At 31.5% G+C, this 20,782-nt stretch overlaps 1 protein-coding gene across 14 annotated transcripts in view; it reads left to right on the top strand.

The window, feature by feature from the left end:
• The window catches only part of mub (poly(rC)-binding protein mub), a 292,419-nt gene that overhangs the window by 251,466 nt on the left and 20,171 nt on the right, over positions 1–20,782 (top strand). For 6 of the 14 annotated variants that reach the window (XM_074127638.1, XM_074127634.1, XM_074127641.1 and 3 more), the window contains 4 exons: positions 6,754–6,847; positions 7,939–8,113; positions 9,265–9,393; positions 15,548–18,979. In XM_074127638.1, the coding sequence (XP_073983739.1) occupies positions 6,754–6,847; positions 7,939–8,113; positions 9,265–9,393; positions 15,548–15,902 (753 nt within the window). In that variant the 3' untranslated portion in view covers positions 15,903–18,979. The remainder of the gene's footprint in view (positions 1–6,753; positions 6,848–7,938; positions 8,114–9,264; positions 9,394–15,547; positions 18,980–20,782) is intronic. The other 8 variants (XM_074127639.1, XM_074127643.1, XM_074127642.1 and 5 more) reach the window with 3 other exon arrangements.

Raw genomic sequence — 20,782 nt, 5'->3', positions numbered from 1 at the left:
TTGTGGCTCCCCGACTTTAGAGCTCACCCTCCAGACCCTTCCGCTTAATCAGACTTAATTCTGGTGAGTGGCTCCTGGGTAAAGCTCACAGGCCTTGGTTTTTCCTTCCCGAGAAGTAACATCCTTAGCCATACAAGCCCCTTACACTGACATAACATGTGCAGTGCCATTTCCTCTTCTTCCTGACAGAACCTACAAAGGCTATCATCTGCCAGTCTGATAATAGACCTACAATTGACGTATTAATTCTGCGGTCAGCCTCAGCCTCTAATGAACTCCTTCGCCTGTCTCTGCCCAGTGGTGGCAAGCCCACCCACTCCTGAGCCCTACTCTGCACCCATAAGTTAATGGCCGCAGACTTAACAAGTTTCAAAACACCAAAGCAAGGCTCTGGGCCAACGAAGTGTCCTGCAGAGCCTTCCCGGGCCAATAAATCTGCCACTTCGTTTCCCTTATGTCCTGAATGACCAGAATGAAAAAGAAAGACTGACGTTTGAATATCCTGTTATAAATTTCAATTCCTTTAATTCCAAGCTTTTAACTTCCTTTTTTCCAATATGATGCTCCACTAACTTAGTGATTTGTTTCAAACTTCAAATTGTTTTTGTTTTTTTAGTGGCAATGCCTATAAACATCGATCCTAATTCCTTATCTCCCAAAAGATGTCTTCCGTGTAGAAGTGAAAGCACCTCCACAAGCAGTTTTTATTTTTAAACTTCTCTCTGGGTCAGATTGATTCTTTTTTTTTCTCTCTCCTAAACAATTCTTTACAAGATGGCCAAAGAAGGCCACTTTCCCCACGCTGCGTTTTAAAGTATTTCTAGTATTTTCTCCATATCCGCTTCTTTTGTAGCTCCTCACATTTCTCATAGAATGTTGTTGACAAAAGCTGTTGAAGATGAACATTAAGAGTGAAGGAAAGCTTAGTATAAATCGAGACTTCAGGGATATTATCTGTTGAGGTAGGTTCAAGGACGTTTTTAATTATAATAATTTCAAGTCCCCCAAAGGGAATCGAATCAAAGATATGTTACCCAAAAAAAAACAATCCCAGGGCAACAATTTCTTTTGCATTTAATTGCGCTTTGTTAACTTATTCCTGCGGTTTAAAAATAATTTTAAATTTTGCTAAAAGGATTTCAAATTTTATTGTTTTTGTTTTTAAGCAACAAATTATAACCTGTATTTGAAAATTCAATTATGCACAAAATAAAATAAATAAAATTCTTTAAGTTGCATTTTTACACGATTACTTTTATTGGTCTACTATAATATTATTGGAACTAAACTCTCAAAATATATTACACTCTTTGTTTCACTTTGTAAAAGATTTTTTTTTTGCTTCAAACAGTTATGTGCTTTAGTTTTTATTTTGATTTTCTTATTGATTAATTTTTTTACCAAAATGGTTTAGCGGATGCTGTTTATTTAATATTATTATTTATTGCATATTATATTTTAAAGTGTGTGTCAAAAATTTATCAATAAAAGAAAAAGTATTTTTGGTAATTTTAGAATTTGAAAGCAACAAAAATATTAATAATAAAAATTCTTACACTAAAAAATCTTTTTATTTTTAGAAATATGTGTTTCTTAAGTTTTCATAATAATTAAGATATTTCTCCAAATAACTTCTTTATTTTTATTATTATTATTATTATTATTATTATTTTTTACACTTTCAAAAAAAATATAATATTTATGCTTTGATTAGGAATTAAATTTATTAACAATTACTATTGTATGGTTTAGTGGAGTTGCTCTTTAACAGCATGCGCATGAACGTTCTAGTATGCAAATTTAAGATGGTGTATGTAAAATAAGAGGAATTTTATTTTAATGATTTTTTTGTCATATTGACAAATAATAAACATTCACATATGCTTAAGTGTTCTATGAAGCTTTCGTTTCCAATATAATTTTGCTGCATCAAAAAATAATCGACTATATTTTGAGCAAATCCTCAAAGCAAGAAATATAAACATTAAATTGAAAGATTTAAATACTAATTTAAAAACAAAACATAGTAATATTGAATTGTTTGTAGTGATGAGCGCACAATCAAGCACCTGTGTTTAATTTCTTTTATTTTTTCTTAATTTCAAGATCTTATTTTCTCATAGAATCCTGGATTTTTATTTTCTTAGAGGTGGCGTGGGAACCGCTCTTTTTTTTTTTTTAGCATGGCTTCATATTTGCTTGCTTATCTCTATACTTTTTTTATACCCAACTTTTTTGTTTTTTAATTTTGGTTTTTGGTTTCTATAAATGGTATAGTTGAGAATTTTTTTTAAAAAATTTTATTTAAATTTTTCCACTTAAAAAGAGAGATCAGAATGAATTTATAAAGAGTAAAAGTAACAAAAAAATAAAATAAACTCTTTTGAGTCCCCTAATTTTGTTCATTATTTTATTTTGTAATATAATATTATTTCATTTTTATTTGTTTTTTTAATTTTGCAAATCTCAATTTTGTTTATTTAGTAAAAGATTTTTTTCTTTCTCGTGGCGTGAGTGGGGGATGTGTGTCGGATTCATTTCCAGCGGCTTCTGATAATCCTCCATGATTTTGTTTTTTTAAAGGTTTTATAAAATTATTAGTAAAATATTTTTTAATTTTTATACATTCAAAAAAAAAAAATGCACGAACTAAAATTAAAATAAAACAAACGAAAACTTTTGAGTAAATTTCCACACATTCTAGCTCCTAGTTCAACATGAAGCCGACCGATCTATATACAATACCTAATCCTTCCAAGTAAGTACCAACCTAGTTCATATTTATCCAGAATCTTAACCGAAGAATTTTCATATTATCTTTTTTGTTTTGATTCATTTATTAAATTTCTATAGTTTATATAATAATATGTTTAGAATATAATTTAATTTATGAAATACACTTATTATTTTTACGAAATATATGGATTACAAAGTATTTATTTACTTAAATATATAGGTTTGTAAAAGTGGCATCAAATTAATGATGTATACTTTAGTACTTAGGAAACCAAGATATGAAGATATTTTTTTTTAAAGCGTACATCATTAATTTTATTTTTTTGTCACTTTATAGATCTTTTTTGTGAGTATTCTTACAATCGAATCTTTTTATCTATGTTGAATTGCAAAATAACCTGTTCCTTTTGTTCCATAAGTATACAAAAATTCCATGGTGTGGAAATTTACAATTAATAACGTAGTGTTATATTAAATTATATCAAAAACTGGATCAATGACAATTGAGTACAAATTTTTATTTTAGATTTTTTTATATGTAATTTTTTTATTTTATAATAAGTTTCGAATTAGATTGACATTTGCCTCCTGAGGCAACCATGATAAGTACTAGATCACTCACAGATCTAAGAAAGTACAGTATCTTTATGTGCCTTCCCGATGTAACTTAAGAGCGCTAGGGTATACTTTACTTCTTGTGGTTGTTGTAACATGATGACTGCATACATATGCACTTGTTTCTACACAACTTTTTCTAGATTGAATAAAAGTGGGATATTACCCATATTCCATCTAATTAAATTTTATGCTAGTCATTGTATTCTCAACAATTTTTTTGTATAAATGCGAGATAATGATCACCAGAAACCGTTTCTTAACTCCTTAGTATGGATGTTTCGAATTTCCAGGATTTTGGAACATGAAATGGTGTAACTTGTTCAGCAGTCACGTTCCTATAGAAGGTGTAAAGGCCCATGCTCACTACTAAATAGTGAGATACCCTTCTAGAGTGAATTAATGTTGACCATCAACAAACAACCCATTTCTCAGCTCGTGAATGGAGCCTAAAATTCCAATGAGCTTTACAATCTTGTTATACAAATTCACTGCAATCTCAAAATGCCAAGCTTTGTAAAGGGGCCAGTCACTTTAGGCAAGCAACTGTACTAAGTTTCCATTGTTGTAAAAGTCAGAATATTACGTTACTTATCATTTGCTATTAGGTATAGAGTCGCAATTTTTTATTAATTTTGTGATTACAAGATCTTTTTACAGCCGCATTTTAGTCTTATCTTCCAACATACTATATTTATTCATAAAAAATATTATTTAGCAACTAATTTTATTTTTACTAAAAAAGGATTTTTTTTTTTGTAAATAACATCAAACTCAAAATTATAAACTTTCTGGAATAAAATAAGTTACCTCAAGATTCTTCAAAAAGTAACCTGTAAGGAAGGAGCGTAGGTAACAATATGAACTGTAACTTACAAATTATCAAAACTAATGTCCTAAGAATAGATGGACCCCTTCTTAATTCATCAATGCTTTTTACCTGAATATCTTTAGGTCAATCTGTAGAATCGATTGTAACAATTAATCATGAACAAAAATCCTTCAGTAAACACCAGTGATCTTGAATAAGTTTGTACAAAATCTATCAACTGAGAACAACGATAAGGTATTTTTCTAGTATTCTAAAATTCTTTAAAGATTACTTTTTATTGGAAACATTTTTAGGGTTTATATTGATATGAAGAATTAGAAATAATTAGGTATTTCGACTGGCTACCCATTGCATTTCGGTTCTTATCTAACCTTTTTTTTTTTTTTTTTTGTGCAATAAATGTAGTGAAAGTAGCCTAAGTTTTAAAAACAAAATAATTTAAATAATAATAAATAAGGTGGTGAAGAAAGAAGAGAGCAAATTATTAATTATTTTTTGAAGAGATTTTCAAGCTATCTTAACATATGAGCAGTTTTGTTTTGGTGCATAAATATAAAAAATATATTTATATTTCGTCCTATTAATTCTCGTAATTAAAATTTTTGTGAAGTTTGAAAAAACAAAAATCGAATGTGCGATAACAGTTTTCGCCAATAGAATCACACAGCTCATAAAGCTTAAAGGTATCGTAGAAATAATTAATATACTGGTAAGTTTTGCTTAATTGAAAGCAAAATCTGAGCTTTAGTTAGGTTGTTTAAAGACTTGTTGGCATTTTGGTTGAATCAGCAACAAGGATATATGTAGTTGCTGATGGGGCTAAATATGGTTTGTCAATCAAATAATTTCCTCTTAAATCATTTATATGCAAAACCTTCGATTTATTGAGATAAAAAATATTCATTTTTACTTATTTATTTTGGTATCTAGAATTAGTTTCATTTCTCAGAAATAATTTCTTAAATATTGGATTGTACCATATATTTCTACATTCTTGTTTATCAATTATTCGTGAGAAAGGAGGTTTCAAAATGTTTTCTATTATTAAGGAGGGTATTTCTAATTTAAGAAAAGCAGTCACTAATGTTGGTTGTATCAGCAGCTTATCAAACATTCAACTGAGCTGTAATTATATCCTGAGAATTAATGACCAACAGTTTACCTACCAGGTAAACAAATGTTTAAATTCATCTTTTAGGTTCGTTGAAATATTGTGTACCTGTAATTTATTAGTTTTTACTGTTTCAAAATTCATTCATCCTCCCAAGTTATCTGATTAAGTTTAAATAATGTTAAATCTTTTTCTTTCCACTTAATTATAAATTAAATAGGAAAATATTTCGAAAATCATTAAATCCTGAATCTTTAAATTTGTCTTCTATTTCATTAATTATTATTATTATTTTAATCGTTTCTATAAAGTATGCAGAAAATAACTCTGGCGCTCACTACGACCCTTAAAAAAACTTCATTTTAATTTTTTTCTCCATCAAATTAGCAGCGAACCATTTCATATTATTTTTTATGTACAAAGCTTCGGTAAAAGAGCTTCTCAGACATAAAATTTAATTAAGTATGAAGACTTGGAAATTGTTTACAACACATTTAAATTCCATTTGCATGGAATGCATGTATTTTGTGAAAAATCCAAATTAAAAGACAACTTAATTTTTTAATAAAATAAATTAAGGGAAATATTTTCATGTCCAAAGTTTTCTTAATGTAATATTATTTTATTTATTTTTTTAATTTACTGTTCTAAGAAAATTTTAAAGTAGACCCTGAAATAATGTTTTCCTCTAAATTCATTTCTTATAGATTTGGAATAAATTGTAGAAATTTCCGAAAAAGAAAAGCATGATTGTTAAAGGCATGAATAATTGTTGAAAAGAGACAGCTGATGTAAATCAAACTAAACTGAAAGAAAATTGTCCTTTATAAAGAATGTTTTGTGTATCTTGCGCCCTCTGAATCCCTGAAAATGATTTAAGTCTTAGAAATTGGCGTTAAATAAATACACAAAATGTAATGATTGATTAAAAAGAAATGCGTCAAATAAAGTACCCGGCTAGCATGATATATGTGTGCATTTTTGCTATATCACTATAAATATAATATATAAATGTGAAAATTTATTTGTTCATTTATTTTTGTTCATATAATCCAGGCATAAATATTATGTACTTCAGGTAATTTCTTAAGATGTTATTTTTTAAAAAAGAAAAAGAATAGGATAATATCTGTTAAAATTGATTAGACTATATTTAATGTATAGAACCTACTTATATTTCTTGATTAATCTCAAAATTTTGCTGTTAGAATTGTAATTATTATTATATTCTATTTAAGATTAGGAATTCGGCAATGTTGCTGTCACAAAGGTGAAATCTAGCTCATTTATTTGAAAATATGGTGTCCGTAAACCTTACCTATGTTAATAGTCGTCTAATTTTTAAAAACTTATTAAAACCTAAGAAATAGATGAGCTGCTTTCATTTTAACTTACAATTTTGATTTCTTATGTAAGAAATAATTATCGGTGCATTTAAATACTTCTGTACTTTATCCAGATGGGGAAGATGGGCGGAAGTCCGTTGGCAGGATTGGCTGCACTTGGCCTTGGAGGACTTAATTCTGCTAGCACGGGTGGCCTGAATCCTGCAGGTAAATTATTTATCATTGTAATTTTACACCCACTAAAACATTCGTTTTATTTATTTTATCTGAAAAATGAGGCAAACGTTTCGAATGTACTCTGGGTGGACATTATTACCATGCTACGTTTCAATCTGGGTTGTTTTTCGTCTTTGAGTTCAAGGAGTAAACATTGATGAGGTACTAGAGCAACCATACAGCAGAGACACCGTATTGGCTTATTAGCCAATGCCTTTTTGGGCGATTCCCTTTCCTCTCCAGTAAAGCATGTTTTCGAACCTTTAGGAATTCGAAGCCAATATCGGCTACTAAATGTCTTCTCTTCGCTGTTATTCGTATTGCAGGGTCTTCTTCATTGGCGTTAAATAAATACACAAAATGTAATGATTGATTAAAAAGAAATGCGTCAAATAAAGTACCCGGCTAGCATGATATATGTTATCCTTTCTATTTAAATTAATTCTCGTTCTAGCAAGTAATGGTCTATCGTTTCCAAAGAGTTCTGATTGCACCATTGACTATTCTATTGCTTTGTATTCTTTACTTGACAACCCAATCTGTGCAACTTGCTTAAAAAAGTCATTAGGAAAAAGCTTAAAGATTACTAACTCTAAATATACCATACTTAGTTCTAATCTGATAAGATCTTTGTGCAGCATCTGTATTATACTTATGAGCACGTATTGTCTAACCAAAATTCTGAATTGAAAGAATAATCAGCCTTTAGAAAATACGACTGGACAAAGCAACAAATTGTCTTCTAGTTTAATTCAATTCTCAAAACATTCACCACAGCGTTTCCTTTTAAAATGGATAAAAAATGCATCAGGCGTCTGATTTTGGTCAAAAATAAAGAAATTAGCTACAAGTAACCTTACAAACTAATTTATGAAAAAGTGTTCAAATTTGAAGGCTGCCTAAATCAAAAATCTTTCCTACATTGGTAACTTAGTACCAAACTTACTTATCCAATGTAAGTTAGGTGCATGGTTTTTAATTAAAACAGTGGACCTTTACCATTTTTTTTTAAATTTTGAACATTCCATTTTTACCTTATGAAATTGAAAGAAATTTGGAAAGGCTGTTAGTTGTCTGTAAAGTTTGTGTGGTGAATTTTGCAGCCCTTGCGGCCTTGGCTGGTAGCCAATTAAGAACTAATACTCCCAACAGTAGGAATCAACCGCAAGTCAGCCAACAAACACATGAGATGACCGTACCCAATGATCTGATTGGATGCATCATTGGAAAGGGAGGCACCAAAATCGCTGAAATAAGGTATTTTACAAAAAAAAATTCATTACTTAAACTGGGCTATATTATGCAAATATTTGAAACACTTACGTGTTATTTCGATCACGTACATACGGGGAAAAGGGGCATTTTCAAGATTTCATCGTTGCAATTAAATACAGAAGTAGTATTAAGAGTGCAGAACGTACCATGCACTTTCGTGTCATATACAGGTCAAATTTTTGTTTTAAAATTTTGTCTCTGACAAGCCGTGAAGATCCTAAGGATTACTACGTCGTTTTTGGTTGCCTGTAAATTGTGTTCCCTTATTTAAAAATTATAAAAGGTAGCTTTCCGGAGGCAAAAAGAAAATTCCGTATTGGCCTTGAAATTCTATTTTGTCATAATTTGGTTGTTTGAAACAGAGTGCCGACATGAATGTAGAGCATGTGGTTGAATTTCTATTGTGTAGAATACTTCTCCGTATTGTATGTAATATAATAAAATTTTACAAGCAGTTCATTTTACAAGTATTACAATGGAATTTTGTATAAAAAATTATTAGCAAAAACAAATAACGTGAACTAATGCAATAAGTTCTACCTTCTGTGTTAGTCCCACAATTAAATCCATAAACAGTTACTCTGTATAGCTGTCGGTTCATTCCCACAGCATTCAACCCGTTAATTTCTTAAAACCCAGACATGAAGCTACTTAACCGCATTCCATGAAAGACTTATGGTCATTCCACTTGTCAACTATTTTTTATCTCTCAGAGATTCACAGAGAGGTACCTCGTATTCAAAGGAGGAATTCAACGTCCAAACCCTCTCAAGGCAGATACCCGCAACAGTAATGGACAAAAGAACTGCGTTGTCTTTTCGCAAGACTTACGAAAGACAACAGCCCCATAAACTTAACAGTTCCAGGGTTTGCTGTGAATTTTAATGCGAGTTATAACCGCTTGCTTTTGCGCCATGGATAGGTACTCGTAGAGTGGTCAGGCCTCAGATAAGATGGTCAACCGGAGGTCGTTGTTCGCAGTGATACCAATTTATTTTTATTTTTATTTTTTTTTTCCATAAATATTTTGATCAAATTTTGTGTTAATTTAAAAAATGAATTAATTTTTTTATTTCTCCATAAAGTAGGAAATAGTTCCTCACTTTTTAAAGTTTAAATATATTTAATTTCAGGCAAATCAGTGGGGCCATGATAAGAATCAGTAACTGCGAAGAACGAGAAGGCGGTTCCACAGACAGAACGATCACTATAAGTGGAAGTACAGACTCAGTGCAGTTGGCTCAGTACCTGATAAATATGAGGTCAGTAATTCTTAAAGAAATAAATTATTTCACTTATTACATAGTTTTGTTTAATTTCTGCAACCAAATTAATGATTATATTTGAATAATTAAACTGTCATATTTGAACGTTTGGTTTATAGGTTAGAAAAAAATCACTCATTTTTACTCGTATTTGATTTTGTATGAGTGCGTGAGAAAGAGATTTTTTTATAGTTTCATTTATTTTATTCTTGTTGATAATTTCCGTTAGGTTCGTATTATTTCTATTTTTATTATTTATTTTCACATTCCCGTTTGAATTTTTGAAACAAAAAGTATGGTGAGGAATTGACAAAAGGTTGTACCTAACTAATTCATTTGTATTTTAGTTGTTTTTTTTTTGTGCCTTCAGTTTTGTATTTTGATTTTTGGTGGAATAAACACCAAATTAATTGTATTACAATAAATTATCAATATTTACTGTTAGATATCTTTTGTAATAAAATCACGAAACCATTAATTTCAAATTCTTGATACATACCTTATCTATAAAAACAAAATGGTTTAATAGTCTGAATGAAGTGAAGAAATGTCCTCTTTTTATTTTTCAAGTATATTATATTTTTTTATTTTTAATATTTAAACAACAAAAAAAATCATCGAAGAAATTCTTTGCGTTAAAGTGCATTTTTTATAGTTCCTTGGAATTTTTGAACAAGAAATTAAAAATAAATCCTTTAACAATAAATCCCAAAATAACCTGCAGAGTGAGATCTTCCCAAGCAAATCCCATTATTCAATTTTGCTACACTTCAAATTCAACCAAATCAAATTACCAGTTATTTCCAGTATTTTTTTTATTTTTATCATTTTTTGGGGGAAACCTGATGTCCTTTCCTCTTTACCATATATATACATACATATTTTGTTTTCATTATTTTTTTTTCCTTTTAATTTATTTTTAAAATGCCAGTTATCCTACAGTAATAAGTTGTCTTTTCCTTGATTTATTTCTTCGTCCTTTGCTTTAACCCAAAGTAAACATTGAATTGTAGCAGTTTTCCTCGCTTTCCCTATAGGTAAATCTAGGGGCTTTATCAAATTAAACCATTTGATATATATATATATATTTTTAATCACAACTACATCGTGCTTAATTAAAATTATGGAACTAAATGCTAAAGTACTATAGATTTACCTAGTCCTACCAAAGGAATCATGTTAATCCTAAGCAAACTAAAAAAATTACTGTAATATTTGAATTACGAATGTACAGAAACCTAAGGGGGTGTTATTGACCGAAAAATATAATCTAAATTTTGATGAATTGGTATTCAGTTTTTATCTTCATTATTAGTGCTAATACTAGGTGTTGCAGTACGACAATTTTTTTATTCTACTTAAAGTAAAATAATTAGAAGCCCTTGGCGCTATTGAACCTTAGTTGTCGTGTAAATAGAAAGGTACTATTTATTCTGAATCACTATTACAATTAGTTATTAGACATATGAGTAGACACTGCTTACAGTGCTTTAAGGTTAATCCTGTATCGTACGAGGTCTGTAAATTAAGTAATGAGACTGATTTTTTTTAAATTTTTTTATTCAAAAAGAATTACAATTCTATATTGTCACCTTCAAAATAACAAAATAACTTCCTTCTGAAGCCATACAGCGCTGGAAACTTTCTTCCACACCTCATAGCAGTGCTCGAACTCCGATACTGGAATAGCCTTCAGCTGGTAGGTTACAGCCGTTTGAATGTTTTCGACTGTCCCAAAATGAGTTCCATTGATGTTTGATCCCATTTTCTGGAACGTGTCATTGTTGGTGACGAGTCTTGGGTGTTTGAGTACGACCCAGAAACCAAGCGCCAGAGCATGGAGTGGCACACTTCAACCTCTCCAAGCTCCAAAAAAAAGCAAGGACGGCGAAGTCGAAGATCATATGCATGCTCATTTGTTTTTTCGATAACCATGGAATCGTCCACAAAGAGTTTCTACCTCAAGGTCAAACGGTCAATCAACACTTTTACCGAGAGGTTCTTAAAAAACTTCGAAAAAGGGTCATTCGTGCGAGACCAAACATCAAGAATAAGTGGGTGTTGCATCACGATAATGCTCCTTGTCACACAGCAATTTCAATAAACGGAGTTTTTGGCCAGTAAAAACATTCCTCTGGCTCCTCAGCTTCCTTATTCGCCTAACTTGAGTCCTTATGACTTTTTTTCTCTTCTCGAAGTTGAAAAATCACTTCAAGGGAACTCATTTTGGGGCAGTTGAAAACATTCAAACGGCTATTACCGACCAGCTGAAGGCTATTCCAGTATCGGAGTTCGAGCACTGCTATGAGGTGTGGAAGAAACGTCTCCAGCGCTGTGTGGCTTCAGAAGGAAGTTATTTTGAAAGTGACAATATAGAATTTTAATTCTTTTTGAATAAAAAAAAAAAATTAAAAATCAGTCTCATTACTTAATTTACAGACCTAGTATTTGTTGACATTAGACTTGAAAGTGTGTGGGACCATAATACCTCCTTAGGCATTACCGTCATTTTATTTTCACCCTATAATTGCTCCCTCGATCCTTTATTGGGTATTTTTTATAGATAATTTATATAAATTATTCCGAGCTTCTCGTCCTCAACGCTACTGAGAATGAATCTTTATAAATTGTTTGATTGGGGCCTAGCAAATAATTCTAACCTAATATATCTTTTATGCAGAAGCCTTTTCTTTCTCCGAAAACTCAATTTCTGCCTTCACACTCATAAACTTTCTTTCACGAGTCAGTCGCGAGATACCCGCATCACTGCATCTCCTTGCTTTTTACTTTTTCCTCAGTTATGAGTTCAAAAAATAAAATAAAATAAATAAGACGTTCACTATCTTAATCATTACTCATTTCATAAATATAAAAGCCTACCTACCTATTATATTAATTTATATTGTGTACAAAAAAATATAAATACAATAGTTACAAAGTTTTAGTTTCAAATTGAATCTTATGTCACTGTCAGGTATATCGCTACTTCTCCTCTACTGGATACTGGCTGAGCAGTCTTTCTGTAGTACGAGCTTGTTAAAAACCGCCTGCAGATGAGTGCTCTAAAAGGTTTTTAGGGTAGTTTGAACAAGTTGCACCAGTCAGAACGAGCAGTTATACCAGGTTCTTTATTAATTGCAGCGGTAAGCGCCAAGGCTCCAAACGCCTCCATTGTCACCCTTATTTTTTTCCCTGCTCCACATGTAACTTGTCAACCCGTAGAAAGAAAAATGCATCGGGTCGATTTATTTTTCCCCCAATCCAGTTTCCACCATATTGATTTAATCAGCAGTTAAGAACCTGGTTTCTACAGCATGTTTTTATTTTTTTATTTTTTATTTTTTTAAATTAAATACCACGTTATTAACCTTGGGATCTACAACCAGTCTTTTACCTTCTGCTTTTTGTTTTTATACTTCCTTAAAGATATTTTTTGTTTTGGTTATTGCCTTATTTTTAGAGGAAAAGGTTTGTTTTTCCCTCTGAATTTATTGCTGCTCCCTTTGTAAATTCTTAATCCCTCTTCGCACTTTTACCAATTCAGTTTTTTTTCTTTTTAACCAAAACTCAGCATTTTAAGCTCTTTCTCAGCAGCATTGTCGCCTTAGTGTATGCTTTCCTTTTTCTAACTTCTACAATTATGTGCAAATTAATCCGTGTTTTACTTGCGTTGCCTTAGCGGATCTGCTTGTTGCGATCCTTTCCCAAATTCAAAGCACTTATACCTGCTTTAATTTTCAGTTTACTAGTGATTCATTGCTATGTTCTAAACGAGTTACCCCTTCATTCCTTTTCATATGAACTGTTCAGTTTTAATGGTCAATCTTTAAAAAAATAAAGAATAAAAATATATAAATTATTTTTAAGTATAGATAACTTCAGTTATCTTATTTAACAGGTGTGCACTAATATATCAATTTCCGTTTCTTTGTTAGCACATAAATGCAGTAATTTGTACATAATTTATTTAAAGATAATCTAGCTGGCAGTGAAGGCAACTAGCTAGCCCGTTGAAGAAAGAAAGAATACTGAAAACAGGTGGAAAAGTTTAATTAATGAATAACCTTTTTATAACCTACTCTTATACTTTTTTCGATTATAATGAAAAGCTCTTTCATATTTTCTATTTTTCCACTGAAAATAAATTTCTACTACTAAAATGCAATGCAAGCACCACGCAAGATTATGGATTTTCTAAAAATAATTGGAAGTTTTACAAACTGGAGAACCCTATAACACTTAGTGGAAAAGCTTACAATGAAGGGTAGAAGCTGCGAATTTAACTAAGTCATCAAGTTAAGATTCTACCAAGCCTATATCTTCATTATCTCAGTTAGGTCCTGTGTCATCCTATCCACAGTAATATTTTTTCTGTTCCAATGTTTCTTTCCTATTCCTCTAGTTCTGCCTATATATAGCGAGTCTGATATGGCTGTCGTCAAGTTGAACGTATTCTGTGGATATACCTACTTCACATCACACAATGGGTATTTAGGAAAATCGGCTTACCCTATCGGTGCGTTTTCGTTTCCTCAAGGAAACAATCCTTTCATCGCTGGCAAGAGATTTAGCCGATTCGGGTTTGGTGGATGGTTATCATTCTATCTTGCAATGTGATGGAACCTACTTACCAGCCCTTATCAATAGCTGTGCTAAAACTCTGTGCCTTACAATACTGCTATTTTGCCTTTTCAAAATCCAAGTCCTTCTTTCTCAATCTTAACTATTGCTTAGAGTCTGTTTCACCTGTAATTCTTAGCCTACCTCGTGGCCTATATTTAAGTCCTTCATCAAGGTGTCTTATACCAAGTCGATTTTGTTTTCTCCGGGATTTGCTTCTTCCAGTGTTGCTTCAATAATGGCGTTTTTTTTCTTATCTCTTCCTCTCGGTGCGGATAACTTTGTCACCTGGATCCGTCTCTTGTGAGATCTCTTCAGAATCCAGGAATATTTTAGTGTATCTAATAATCAAATATCTAGGAATTGATGAGTGACTTTTCTTTTAGAAAGAAAGTCTCCGTTAAATGCTTGGCACTATGCTCCCGAAAAATCATATTTTTCTCTTTGTATGTCTCCTCGTTCGTACAACAGCATTCACTAAAATGAGCTCCTAGATATTTGAAATTTGTGTTCTGATTCAATTTTTACTAATCCCAGGCTATTCTTGATCTTGCAAATTCTCACAACTTTTGTTTTTTCCAGATTGTTAAGCCTCTTACCATTCTTTAGTTCATGTTGCAAAAAAAGAGATCTGCAACAAAATTTTAATTTACTAAATTTCTTCTTTTTTAAATCACGTTTGTAACGCCATCAGCTAAAGCTAGGAAGGAATAACTTACTGATTTACAAGTTTTTTGCTATTTTCAAGGACAAGTTTAATAATAATGGAATAAAAAGTAAAATTATTCAAAGACTTACAGAACATTTTACAAATTTTAAAAAGATTGAGTCTGTCAATTGAAGATTCAGTTGTATAATTTGTAAGAAATTAAAGGACTAATTTAAAGAAAAAATCTTTTGAAATTCAATCATGTTCGCAATCGGGCTAACCAAATTTTTTACAATATTCGATTTAATTACCATCCTAAGAGTGTTGCCGTTAAATGAAAGAAAAGTTTGAAAATGAGGTTTAAAAGTCAAGTGATATAGATATCTACACCGTTAAATCATTTTTTATTTTTCCGGATAAGCGTTAAAAAAATTTTGCATGTAGTAATTTCTTGGGAAACGGTCAACATAAGTGAGGATGTTAGGCACTCTTAGGTTAGGTTAGGTTAGGTTAGGTTAGGAAAATTGACTGGCCTATAATTATAATTAAAGGATTTGTAAGGAGCGCTGAAAGAAGGGTCCGGAGGATCTAGTACAATTCTGTTTTAAAGCCTTCAAACACCGAGAAGAAAACAAAAATTCTAAAAATAAAAATACCTAATTTTCTGAAAATTTTCAAGTTATGGTTACTGTTGACCGAAAACTATTATTTATTGATTTACTTTACTAAGTTTGCTTAGGATTACAAAGTAATTCCTTATCCTTTCTTATTTGAAATAGTTTAATGCATAAGTAAGAAGCATTTTAAAGCTTAAAATACCATATCCTTCCCTGGCATATCCTAGCATTTTGGGTATTTTTTTCCATTTATCCCTTCCTACAGTGTGGAACTCCAGAAAGCGAACCTGGAAGGCTCTTCAGGTGCAACAACAGGCGGTGGAGCCGGTGGTAATGGTGGTGGTGCGGGAAGTGGTGGTACTGGTCCATCACCGGTGGCTAGTGCTTTACCATTGGCCCAGTTATTGACCAAACCAGGTGCACTGAACGCACTTACCTCACTTACCGCACTCTCCGGCTTAACCGACCTTCTTGGTGGACTAGCTGGCGCTCCTGGTGCTCCAATACAGACAACTGGTGTACATCGCAGTAAACCATTTACACCACGACTACGTTCACCTGGTGGCCCAGCCTCAGACAACAAGATGAAAACTGAAAGAAATAAGTTTGCTCCATATTAGGACGCCGTTAGTTAGTTGCATTCTGTTTTTCATTTTCTTTTCTTTTTTTATACAAAAATATTTCTTAGCAACGATGTATAAATTATTGTAAATTTAACTGCACTTGGACAAAACAATATAAAAAAGCCAAAATAATTAGAACAAGATATATTTTTAAAGCAAAATAATTCCATCAGTTTTTACTGTTATGTTTTCTTTATATTTTTTATTGAGAATAGATCGTTTTAAAGCTGTGAAAAGGTATTTACTTTCTTTAGATGTCTTATTAATAATATTTAATTAGAATAAATACGGTATTATTAATTCAACAAAAAAAAGTATAGTTCAGAATTAGTGTCCTTAAGGATTGTAGAATTTATATTTTTTTAGTCAGGGATTGTAATTCAAATGTACAAATAAGTATTCCTGCAGTTTTCTTTTTCTTTAATAATTTTATATAATAGTTTGAAGTCATTTAATAATGAATTAGTTTGCCTTAATTTTTAACTCTACATTCAAATGAAATACTTGTATTTTTTCTTAATGAAAGTTGATAAATATTAGTGTGTTAGTGAGCAGGATTAGATTCAGTATCGGTGTACTGGTATCAGAACTTGGACTTCCCGGGTGGAGTCTAGCGTGCTGACCAATTTCTAGGAGTCACCTCTCATTCGCTTTTATCTCTAAATTCTCTTCCAAACTCATTCTACAATGATGCAGTGCTTTGTTTCTAACAAGAGAACCATTTATTTAGTTTAGATGTTTTTTTTTTATTGATTATTTTATTCTTTTAATTTTTTAATACTTTTAAGTCTATCAGAAAATTCTAAAAGTTTTTTTCTGATAAATACAAAAAAATAGTACTTGAGGTGAAAGGGATTGATTACATAGAGTTAGTATTTTGAATGAAATTGCAGCCTGAGGCAATTGTTTTGTCTTCTGGAGAACGAATGGGGGCCCCCATATCACGAATTTGGGTTTTTAAGAGTGTATACTAGACATTCCATCCCATAGGACTCTCAAGAATTTTTTTCCCCCCAAATTTGGACTTTTAGAAAGCCCAAAATCCTAGAAAGCGACTCTAAACTGCATTCTGCAAGTCACCTATTAACGTAGAAGCTGTTATGTCATATCCTACACAGTTTCATTTTCATAACTACAGCATTCTATCAAAATTTTCTGCTTTAATCTTCAAGTTGAAAGTACTGATTTCACTCAACCAAAAATAGTAATTAGCTTTATAAATATTATAAAAAGGATTCTAAAAGTTTTCAGTCTAACAGAAAAAGGCTGTTGGTGGCCAAAAAAATATCCAACTTATCAGTCTAACAGTGTTCTTACCTAAAATTTGTTTTCTTTCCTATCCTGAGTTTTCAGGTATTTTTTTTCTAAAAATTAAGGCTGATTTTCTTACATATCAATTCGACAATTTGAAGTACATATCAAACAAAATGCTGTTTAATTAAGAAATTATTACCTTATTTAATTTTTTTTCCTTCTTAAATCAATATACTTTTACCTGATTGTCTTTTTACTTTTACAAACCCATGGCATTCATTTTTTTTGGCTTCAATTATTTTTACCAAATTCTACGCACTTTTGATGAAAAGAAGTTGCCTTTTTCTTTAAAAAAAAAAAAAAAAAAAAAATATCACTCATATTTTCCGCGATATTCTGTTCGAAATTGATTTAAAAAAAAAAAACATTTTATGCCTCCTGAAAAGAGTTTTATTTATATTACATTGCTTAACCAGACAACTTGTAGTTTGGCGTTTGTCAAACTAAAAGAACTATAATCACAATGCTTAACCAAACATCCAAAAAAAAAAAGATGGCAGCTGACAAACTTTGAAAAGGACTATCGTGGACCTTGTGTAAATTGTGTAATAAAGAAAATATTTATTTGTTTATTTTTACATATCTCTCGTGATTATCGCTTCCACTTAACTGATTATATATATGGTGCATTATAATACAATCACAAAAAAAAAGTCCACTGCAGCATTTAAAATTGTGAATATTTGTTTTTGTTAGTATAACAGTATAAGATCTTTTGTAACCTTAATTATTGATTACATTAGTTTTTTCTCAACGTTCTTCAGCGTTAAAACAGGTATGAGATCAATTGAAATCTGTTCTTTTTATTTTACACGAACAAATATTCACCCAATATAATAAAAATAATATTAAATTAGAAACAGAAGCAAACAAAAACTTTCAGTTTTGATATTTCTTTTTCAAGAGTGAATTTTAAAAATTAAGGTCAATTACTTCATTGCTTTGGTAAATTCTACAATAATTATATCCTTTTGCTCATTAATTTTTATTTTTTAAAATTTAGATGGAATAAGTAGCTTTTTTAAGGTTTTTACAAGTTTCTCTGTACTTGGTTAGCTATGTTTTGAGTATAGAAACATAATGCATTTTTGTATAATTCATTGTTTAAAATAATTTTTGTCATACAGTACGTATAATATGATCTATCCTATATATATTTAAACATTTAAATATATATTTTGAATGTCTATAAATATTTATGGAGTGGTTTGTATGTATTATTATATAATAGAATTATAGACTTCATTTATTTTAAACGATGCTTAATTTGTTTTGTTTTATTAAATTGATTTCCATTTCCTTAAACTTTCCTACAATTAAAGTAAGAGTTTTATAATTTATTTTAAACTTAAAATCCTTTTTTTAATCTGTTATTTGTATTTTATTTAACATTACTTTTTAAAAGAAGTTTAAATTCCTTATACTGCTTTTTTTATGGTTTTTATTTTAAAGGTTTTTACTTACTTATTTAAAAAAAAAAAAATGTTTGAAAGCTTTCCCAAAAGTACAATATAAGTATTGGTAGTGAGTGATTAACAAAATTATTCCTAAACCACACCTGGTGAACTAGTGCAGACCTTTAAAAAAAAAAATATATATATATATATATAATAAAATACCACAAAATACCTGAGTATACCTCAAGAAACTGTCACAAGAATCTTCCCAAGTTCCACCTTCTTGATCTCACACTAGCTGGAATGATTCCTTTCAACAATCCCAGCCATGGTTCCAAGATGCTGTTCCATCATTATCTTCCGGTAAGCGACACATTTACCATTTCCAGAAAGCTCACTCTCAAATTTTAAAAAAAGAAATCTGAAAATCCCTCTTATTTTAAAAATATGCACACTCTTTTAATTTTATTTAATCTAGTTTATTGCATGTAAATTTTTAATTCCATTTTCTTATTTAGTAAATTCTATTTATCTTCGCTGCGAATATTTGTTTATACTTCATGTAAACTATGAAGCTTATTCCGTAATGATGTTATGCAATATTAGTTCTGGAATATCTGGACTGTGATGAAATATGCGCTGTAATTAATTTTGAATAATTAGTTTGTGATAAAGTTGTGAAAGCGGATGGAATTCATCGTGAGATCAGTGAAGTTTATGGAGAAAACATTATGAACAGTGGAAATGGTACGGAACAGTATACCTAAGGGTGGTACAGACCGACATAGCCCTTGGTCCTTCAAACCGCTCTCCATAGACCTCCTATCTCTTGCCAATCCACTTTCCAGTTTCTTATACCCACACTCTTAACATCCTAACGTTATGACGCCAACGCTGCCTCGGTAATACTTTGTTCTTGCTCCATTAAATAGTTTATATTAGCATGGAACGCTCTTTGGTCCCCCTTAAGAATTTTTCTCGTTCATCTCGAGCATTATTACTTAATAATTAACTAATAAATGTTATATATATATATATCTACGCCACCCATAAGTCACGGCAGTTCTGCCATCCGACGTCGGGCTTCCAAGTACACAAATGCTTTTTTTCTGTAGATATCGTCCGATAAAATAATACTTCTTATGTCTTCGATAGAAGGACACACGTCAAGGTGTTCGGAGGACATGTCCTCTCTTCCACACAGAGTGCAGGTCGGGTCCGCCGCCAACCCAATGCGATATAGGTGGGCCTGCAAATAATTATGACCTGTGAGCAGTCTCAAGCAGGCCTCGCCGTCCCTTCTTGTCAGATTAGGTGGAACTCGTCCACCTGGATCGACCAATACTTGCCATCCGTTTTCCATCCGCTTTTGCTTTTTGTCTGCATTTCACTTCTGATCGAAGACTGGCAGCAGTTATCCTTTTAAAAGCATGCATGGAGATTGGTTGCTCAGGTTGATCCATTTGCGCGCACCTCTTTTTGCCAATTCATCGGCCCTCTCGTTTCCAAGCAGCCCACAGTGTCCTGGAATCCATTGGCAACCTCAATCGCTGCTCTGCTATTTCGCTATGACTGCCGTCTCTGCAGAGCTCGCTCCAGCTATAGCTAGATTATTCACCATTATTAATCGATACCCTTCACCCGATTGGTTTCATGTCTACACGGTTCAGTAAGATATAATGCGGGAGCCGGTGTGTACTAATAAATGTGAAGTGGATCACCTCCTCAAACTCGAAACTTCAAAATTTAAACACTCTACGGTACTTTTAACGTCTGACGGTGACATCTTCAAGAACTTTTATTTTCATTTACAAGAAGACCTATTTCTCTATCCTTTTTTAGTGACCTTTGACTTCTTTTAGCGCGACTACTTAGTGCAACGAACCTGCCACATTTTGATTAGTATATTACTGCTTTGCACACTGTTTTAGCTTTTTCAGAATGTTTGCAGACAAAGAGTTTTTGTGTAAAATATTTGAAAGGATGACGACACCATTATAACTTGCCAATCTTCCCGCTTTTTTCTCCAAAATAAAATAAAAAGTCGGGCATATCACATTCCTCACTTCCATCTTCTTTGGCATATCTTTCACCGTGATACAGAGCAACAGAAATATTTTACTTATTCCGTCGCTGTATTTGGGCAACTCTAAAAGAAAGAACTGC

The sequence above is a fragment of the Rhodnius prolixus genome, unplaced genomic scaffold (genome assembly GCF_049639745.1).
Source record: "Rhodnius prolixus isolate KJV_2025 unplaced genomic scaffold, Rpr scaffold_9, whole genome shotgun sequence".
In the NCBI taxonomy this organism is placed as follows: domain Eukaryota; kingdom Metazoa; phylum Arthropoda; class Insecta; order Hemiptera; family Reduviidae; genus Rhodnius; species Rhodnius prolixus.
Note: the sequence above shows the minus strand (reverse complement) of the source record. Positions and strands in the feature narration are given on the sequence as shown.